At 40.1% G+C, this 8,646-nt stretch overlaps 1 protein-coding gene across 1 annotated transcript in view; it reads right to left on the bottom strand.

Moving 5' to 3' along the window:
- The window catches only part of ARSJ (arylsulfatase family, member J), a 67,805-nt gene extending 59,807 nt beyond the window's left edge, over positions 1–7,998 (bottom strand). Inside the window, exon 1 of the mRNA XM_012655111.1 lies at positions 7,349–7,998. Coding sequence (XP_012510565.1) covers positions 7,349–7,746 — 398 coding nt within the window. The 5' untranslated portion in view covers positions 7,747–7,998. The remainder of the gene's footprint in view (positions 1–7,348) is intronic.
- Positions 7,999–8,646: the final 648 nt, after the last annotated feature.

The following is an 8,646-nucleotide window of genomic DNA, read 5'->3' as shown; positions in this document are numbered from 1 at the left end:
ATGCTCCGCCACTTAAGAAGATGTGTGACCACGACCAACTTATGTAATTTCTCTGAAACTGTCACAGACCATCCACAAAGTGAGGACATGTGTTAAATATTTTATACATATTTCTCAAACTAATAAAAATATTTTACCTTCAGAGTGAATGTGAAGATCAAATGACAGGATGTCTGAAAAGGAACTGGCACCAGAAAGGCCTCAGTAAAAATTAACTTCTTTTCCTATTCTTTAGCAGTCAGTGGGGAGCCAGGGAGGGTGTTTGCTGAGGGTGGTGATGTAATGAGAGTCATGTTTTAGTGGAGCAAATGTGCTGGGTGAATCAGAAGAGAGAGGGAGCAAAAGATTAGAGGCAGAAAGTCTTTTTTAGTTTTTGCAACAGAGCACACAAGAGAAATGACTCAATGAAGTAACACTGCTGGGAATATTTACTATCTAGAATGGTAAAAGAACACTGCAGCAAACCCTAATTATAGCAAATAAAATACTTCTGTAGATTAAATCAAAATTAATTCTAGAACATTGCTATAGGAAAAAAACTGGATGAAACCAAACTTTGAAATAAAAGAGGCTTTCATACTGAGCTCATATTAAAAGCTGGGGCTCCAAGGCTTTTGGCCTTCCCATCTTTGATCTTTGGAAGAGGTCATTCGGATGACACAAAGTGTTCTCAGCTCTCTGCACCTGGATAAATTTCTACCTTTCAGAACAGCTATTCAGGAAACCCAGCAGAATTACCTGAATAGGGATTCACTTCAAAGTGTGTGTGTGTGTTTAAAGATTCATTTAAAATTAGGGACTTTGATCATACGCATGTGCCAATAACTTGCTTGGCCATGATTCTATGATCAGAAAACCCATATGGTCACATAGGAATAGGCAGCTACTTGTTGCATGGACTTGACTATTGAGCCAGTCTTCTTGAAATGGATACATGAGGTTGGAAAGCCACCCTCTCCGCTTGTCATAGTCCTTTTCCAGTGTCAAAGTTAGGCTTGAAAGAAACTCCTATTTCTCCTGAATTTTTAACTATAAACATTTAAATTTTTCTAAATGTTTAAGTATTAACTAAATATTTATGAAGATAATGAGTGAACTCTTAGTGACTGATATTTATCGAGTACTCTCTGGGTGTAAAACGCTACTTAAAACCAGGTCTTGAATAAACAAAGTGGATGGAAGAGGAAGCGTGCATGACTTTGACATTTACAATAAGCAGAGGGGAAATGACTGTGTGGACACACATGCCTCCCACTGCTGTTCCCCTAAGCTTCCTTGACTCATTCTCCTATGAGAGTGGCTGAAAGAATTCTGTTACTTTTTCAGGGTTTCCAACACTAGGACAATAGTGAATTGAGAATTTAATATCTAAAAGCAATATTCTGTGAACTCCTAGAAGACCTGTTCCCCTGCCTCAACAACCCACGGCAGTCCACAGAGGATCCTACCTCTCTGAGCCCCCACACGAGTGCCTGACTGTATGTCTGTATTATGTGGCTGCAGAATTTAGCTCAATCAATCTCCAGAAAGAGGTTATAATTAAAACCAAACACTTACCACTCCCTAAAAGCTTATCTTGAAAAAAAAATCACCCCATGCCCTTCAGCCCTATTTAAGTCTTCACCATAACTCTGATCTTCCCAACATATCTGCTTTCGCTCAAATTCTAATCTCTGTATGTCTATGTATATCCTCTACTCTGATGCAATACCTCCCCCATCCCAACTCCCTAAACCCTTTTCAATAAGCCCTCTGTTATTGAAAGTCTGTAATTTAGCAAAATCCCCTCTGATCTCATTTCTTTCCTGGACATTCCCTCTACATTTTTGCTCTGATTGCAGGCTGTCCCTGCCATACTGTTCATTTGGGGCTGGTCTTCTACCCATACCCCCACTATCACAGAATGTGGAGCAGGGATGGGTCCCCTCTTTGTTATTCACTGAAACTTCTAGACAATTTTGGCTCCTGTCTCCCTTTAAAAGCTCAAATCCTTTGAAAAGCAAGGCAACAGACTACAGACTCACTATCTTTCCTATTAGAGTCCTTTAAGCAATTCCAAGCCCTTCTCCTGTCCCATCATTCATAAAGACCCCAGCACTACCTCACTCTCCTCTTTACTACCATTTCTCTTATTCTTAATGATTTCTCAATGGCTATCTACAGGAATGATCCATCCAACACCCAGTTCCTTTCTCACTTCCAAAGATGTTTTCCTCCATCTTACCTTAGCACTCATTCTCCTATCATTTTCAAAAACTGCATTACTTACAAAATGTTGATCCTACGCATAGATTTCCTCTTTCATCAACCACTATTATCTATCTTTTCAGCTTTCCAAGTTTACTGTAGTGTTCTCACTTCAATCCCACCCAATCCACACCTCCCCACAGTCTTCCCCTTTCCCTTGCCAAGTTCAGAGTCCATCATCCACCACTCTATTCATTTGACAAATCCCCAAATCTAGTTAAATCCACCTCTTCCACTGTGCTTCTGCCTAAGCATGGCAGGAGAAAAACAAACAAACAATGATTAGTCTCTGTTAAAATTTATGACCACAAATCTCAAGTGGGCTCTCATTACTGCTGCATATTCTTACTGCATTTTCCTATCCAATTTCCTTTCTCCCTTTGCTGGGAGAATATTTTGTATCTATTTTTCTCTTTAAACATCCAGATCTTCATTCTCAGCTAATTATTTCATTATTTTACTTAGAAAGTAGAATAATTCAGAAGAGAACTACCTTATATTCCCAAAACCATATCTTCCAATCTATTTGTTTTAAGTGTCTATACCTCCACACTCTTTTTTTTCCTATTAAAGTGAATGAATTGGGAAAAAATACCCAAAACAATTTTGAAGAACAGAAAGAAGGACTGACATTCTAGATATCAATATTTATTATAAAGCTATAATAGTTAAGAGGGTGCAATATTGGCACAAAGAGAACAACGGAATGCAATAGAGTCCACAAACAGATCAAACGTGCATTCCTCTGACTTATGAAAAGTACAATTCCCCTGCAGTACAATGGAAAAAGTATGTTTTTTAAAATAAACAGTGTGAGACAAATGGATACAGACGTTGGAAAAAAAAAATCCTGAACTCTCACTTATACCAGACTAAAATTAATTTCAGATGAATTATGGATTTAAATATAAAAATGAAACAACATTTTAGGGGAAAAAAGACCATTGTCATGATCTTGGGGTAGGCAAGAATATCTTAAATAGGACATAAAAAGAAAAAGATTATAAAGTGGATTACAATAAAATTAAAACCTTCTCTTCACCAAAAACACTTATTAAAAGAGTGAAAAAGCAAGGCACAGAGTGGAAGAGGATATTTGCAATACAAATATCTGACAAAAGAATAGAATATATAAATAACTACCACAAATCAATAAGGAAAAAGCAATCACCTAAAGATAAAATAGGCAAAAGACTTGAATAAATACTATTTAAAAGGGGATATCCAAATGATTCATAAAAATATAAAAAAAGATGCTCAACTTCATCAGTCAACAGAGAAGTGCACATTTAAACCACAATGGTATGCCAGTGCATAAAAGCCAGAATGGCTAAAAGTGAAAAAGGACAATACCAAATGTTGGCAAAGATGTAAAGCAAATGGGATTTTCCATAGAATTTCAAGTGAGAGTGTAAAGTGGTAGAAGCACTTTGGGAAATTATTGGGCAGTGTCTACAAAAACTGAACATACACATCCCTATAACCTAGCAATTTCTCCTTGATAGATAACCAAGAGAAATGCATATATATATATGTTCACCATAAAACATATACAAGTATTTTTATGGCAGCACTAGTCATAATAGCCTAATGCTGGAAACAACTCAAATGTCCATCAACAGTAGAGTGGGTAAATATTAATAAATTGTAGTATATTTATACAAAGGAAAACTATTCAGTAATGAGAATGAATGAATTCTAACTACAGGCAATGACATGGAAAATGTTACAAATACAATGTTAAAAGAAAGAAGAGCCAGACATAAAAGAGTATCTTTTCTGTAATTCATTTGTATAAAGTTCGAAAACAGGCAAAATTAATTTAAAGTGTCAGAAATCGGGAAAGTGATAACCCCTGGTGAGTGGCAGCAGTTGGGTAGGAGGTTGTTTTAAGCAAAATGAATTTATTAAATGCCTTATTATAAACACACACTATTTATTTACCTTTGCATTTGTTAATAGTGATCATCATAGCATTTCAAGTGGGATAAATAAATAACAAAATAGTAAAAACAAAATTATTTGTGTCAAAGATATGAATTCAGTTGAGATTGCCAATCTTTCCTACTCTGCTCTAAAGTCTACATAAAACGCATGTCTAAATTTGGCAAAACTTATAATTCTCTTTCTGAAGCCTTCATCATGGTCTCTTTTAAGAAAAAAAATGATGTCATTTCTCCATGTCTTTATTTACAAAACTGTAAAAGGGAAAAAGTGAGAAAATTACTTTTAAATAAATCAAATGCAGGCAGCCACCTTCCCAGTTAACCTTTTATCTCATCCAGCTGATTCTGGACACTGAGAAGTGCTGTATCTCAGAGCCCAGTGTAAGAACCCCTGCATCACTACCCTCTTGGACTCTGTTGCCACATCCATAAAAAATGAGGATAACAATAGCAACTACCTCATAGAGTTGTTGAAAGGATTAAACGAGGCTATGCATGTAAAATCCGTTATTCTCGAACACAGTGACTGCTCAGCAGACGAATACTAACACTCTTAATTTATTACTAATAGTGCTATCATCAGAATAACTTGATATGCTCATTAAATCACTATTGATTTCTGGGCTCAACCGCAGACCTACTGAAGCTGAGTCACTCATTGGGCCCAGGAATCTGCTTTTTAGCTAGCATTTTTGGGTGCTTCTTTTTGCACACTCAAATATCAGAATGACTAACCAGAAATTAGGGCTACTTCTTATTTGTTCCTCACAGCTCCAACACAGGAGTCTGCACACAATGAATGCTTACTGACAGGCTGGCTGATACTCAATATTGCCAGACTGGTGTCGTGTAAATTATTAAAGGAATCTGGAATTTGTCATAGATTTGTGTAGTAGGAGGAAATAGGTTTTTACATTTTGACTCCAGAAAAATATAAGGGGAGGGTTTTTTTGTTAATATTATCAAAAGTAACTTCAGCTTCAATCATTCTGAGTTGACTCTTTCTTCATCATGTGAAGATATGAATATTTGAATCCTCTAAGGTTTTACATAACCTATTTTTCCCTTAAAATAATTCAGTGCGTTTAGTTTTTTATTGCTTTCTTTTTCAATTTAGAGGATCCAGAAAGCATAGACATGTTTGTGGAGAGGACAAATGACCATATTCTCTGGGCTCTACATAATTAATATTGAGCCCAGAACTGGGCTTCCATAACCACTTTCTCTCTTACTTCTGTGTTCATTTAAAGGAAAGTTCCAGCAATTTGTCTAAAAGGAAAATTGCAAGTGAAAACATCGTCACCTGTTTAATTCAAATAGAAATTTAAGTCAAATCATAGTAGCTATTTGAACTCCTCATGTATAAAACAGTTTTACAACTTGTTGCACTGAATAGAAATTTCAAAAGGAAAAGAAATCTTCTCATTAGATGTTTGATTGCATTGAAAGTAGAGAGGAGTCAACCTTTGACCAAAGAGAAAAATTAAGAATTATTTCTAGCTTAGTTTCTGTTTCATCCCATTAAATAAACATAAAGGTTCAAAGATAAAACCTAGATATTTTATCAGTGCAAGATAATGTTTAAGAACAGTTTTTTTTTTATGTGAAAAGCCTTGAACATACGCTTTATTGTGAAAAATAAATTCATAGAATTCAGTTACGTATTTTCAACTACCGTTGGCTATCTGTGTAAATCTAAATTGTATAAGTTAGTTGAAGAGGTCCAGTGATGCTTTATCACGCATTCAATATTTAATATTGAGTATCAGTCAGCCCGCCAAATATAGGGGTGATTGGGATTAAACATGAAGAACTTGACCTCCATGCTGCCAGACAGGCATGGTATTTTCCAGCCAACACTCTTTTCCTTTATAAAAATCAAATGTTCTTGACTTTCTGATGCCACAATTAACCTTTCAAATGGCTCTGAGTACAGTGAGACTTCTTTTTCTCTCTCTCAAGAGAAGGAAGGATGGGATTTTCTTTTTTTTTTTTCTTTTCTGGCAGTGATGCTAAGTTCTGACAGTTTGCTAAGCAGTGGAAATCATGCTGTAAGCAAAAGTCTCTGCAAGACAGAGATTCCTACAAAATAGTCTTTATTTTTCCAGTGGATACTGGCGACTCTTACAGGATCTGACTCCAAGAACAACTTCACTGAAGCGAGGGTTCCCAGCCCTGCTACTGAAATCACAAGACACATAGACTGAAACTACTAGGGCTTCTCTTCTATCTCTGTCCCACTTAATGCCTGGCCCTCCGAGTTGACGTCCATCCCACAGGCTAAATCTGGACATCCAAGTCAAACGTCCAAACAGTCTATATTCTGATAGGATGGAGTAAAAGTATGAAAATGCTTGAACACCTTAAGTAGAAGATTTAGCTATCTAGAAAAGCACCAACAATATTGAAACCACTTTACTTAAGCATCCAAACAATCTGATTTTCATTAATCAGAAAATTTCCAGACATGTAAAAAGTAGCAGAAAACTTCAGATGAAGTCTGACTCCTGTTGAGTGTTTGCCATTGAATTTCCTTGCATCATGAACACTACCTTGGTAATTAAATATGGCCTTCATTAGTAATCTCACAAGAGAAAATTACCTATCAAAGACCAAGCAGAGTCATGTGTACACTGGTCATATTTCACATTACCTTCCATTCATTTCCTTGGCCCCCTTTTCTCTCTGCCGTGATCCACGGCTTTGATAATTAAATTCTAGATTTAAGGACAAACCAATAGTCACAGACAATTTTGGTCTTTCTTAGCAGTGATAGTGAGTGTGAATTCTATTGTGACACCTGAAGCCAAATCCGAGCATGCTCAAAAGTCAGAATAGATTTGGAATAGGAGACCACTTCCGGAGATCTCTGGTTGGTGAGTGAGTAGTTCACAAGTTCTGGTCTCATTTTAAAACTCACAGCTGGCTCTGAGAGTAAGGAAAACCAGACTAGACCAGTGAGTGACTACATTGTTGAGATCATTAATAGGGCATCATTTTAATAATCACCATAACCCAGTACCATACATCATTCATTCATTCATTCATTCAGTTGCTCCCCATACTTTCTGTTATTCTCTTAAATTAGGGGCTGGATCTTAATTAAATGCTTAAGATTTCTCCAAGGAATAAATGTTAGAAGCAGGAACACTTACTTTCCAGTAATAAATTGACTCCTGGAAGGTGTGCAAATCGGCTGGACATAGTAGTTCTCCAATTTAACTCCTTCGGCAGCAAGCTTGTCAAGAGTGGGCGTTTTTATCTCAGATCCATGGTAACCCACATCTCTAAATCCCTGGTCATCCGCTAGGATGAAAATTAGATGGGGCTGGGAGGTGGCAGTTGTGCTGGGCTCTAGTTTTTCTCCAGTTTGACCCAGGAAGGCCCCTTGCTCCTCCTCCTCCAAGCCCTGGCCCCAGGACAGGTAACCGTAGGTGAGGAGGCTGAGGATCCAGAAACCTGCCAGCGCCCCCATAGCTAGCACCTTCGCAGGCAGGACGCAGGCCTGCGAAGACGGCGGAGGCAGCGGCTCCGCGCAGCCCCTGGGGGCCATTCACTCGGGTCCCAGCTGACACTCCACGCGGGGAGCCGCGCACCCCGCGCACACATGCACGCGGGAGGCAGAGACCCAACAGACCGTGGAGGGTCTGCACCTGGAAAGAACTCTTCCTCCCCTCTCAGCTGTCACCATGTCCGACAACTTTAATCTTCTAGAAGTGATGGCTTAACGGATGGGAAACGGAAAAACAAGGAGTCGCTCTTTTCCAACAAATTTGCTTTCTCCTCCTCCTCACTTCCTAGGGCAACTTTCACACAAAAAGTTATCTCCACCCAGAAGTTCTCCGGAGGAAAAAATCAAGTAAGGAATTGAGAGTCACACGGGGCAGGGGCTATTGGCAGCCAGAGCGCCCCGGACCGTCCCGGCGCGCACGGGGCCTGGGGAGGATCGGCAGTCGGGCCGGGGGGCCCCAGGCCGGGAAAGCGCCGCGCAGCCGAGCCGTCGCGTGTGACTCCGGTCCGGGCAGGTGACACACTGCCATCGTGGGCTGGCTGCCCATCCCCGTCTCCACTTTCCAGGGCTCTCTGTTCCTCCTGGTCCAAGCTCCCCAACACTCCCAAGGCGGCGAAGTGAGAAAAAAGCCGTTTCCTGATCTCCCCCACCGCTAACCACCCCTCCTCTTCTAGAACCTCCGCGGCGACTCCTTGTCCGGCTCCTGGGGAGCGTGGGGTCCGGGGGGCCCCGGGGCAGCCCGCGCCGAGCGCACTCAGTCCCCGGAGCTGGCGCGGCCGGCGGAGGCGCCGCGAGCTGCGCGCGTTTCCCAGCTCACTACTGGGGCTTGGCTCGCCAGCTCTGTTGCCTCCTCCCTCCTTCCCTCCAGTGAATCACAGGACCGCACTGCTGCCTCGGCTCCTCCGGGAAGGGGGGCAAGGCCGGTTTAGAGGCTCGATCGGG

Source organism: Propithecus coquereli, unplaced genomic scaffold (genome assembly GCF_000956105.1).
Source record: "Propithecus coquereli isolate 6110/MARCELLA unplaced genomic scaffold, Pcoq_1.0 Scaffold46, whole genome shotgun sequence".
Taxonomy (NCBI): domain Eukaryota; kingdom Metazoa; phylum Chordata; class Mammalia; order Primates; family Indriidae; genus Propithecus; species Propithecus coquereli.
Note: the sequence above shows the minus strand (reverse complement) of the source record. Positions and strands in the feature narration are given on the sequence as shown.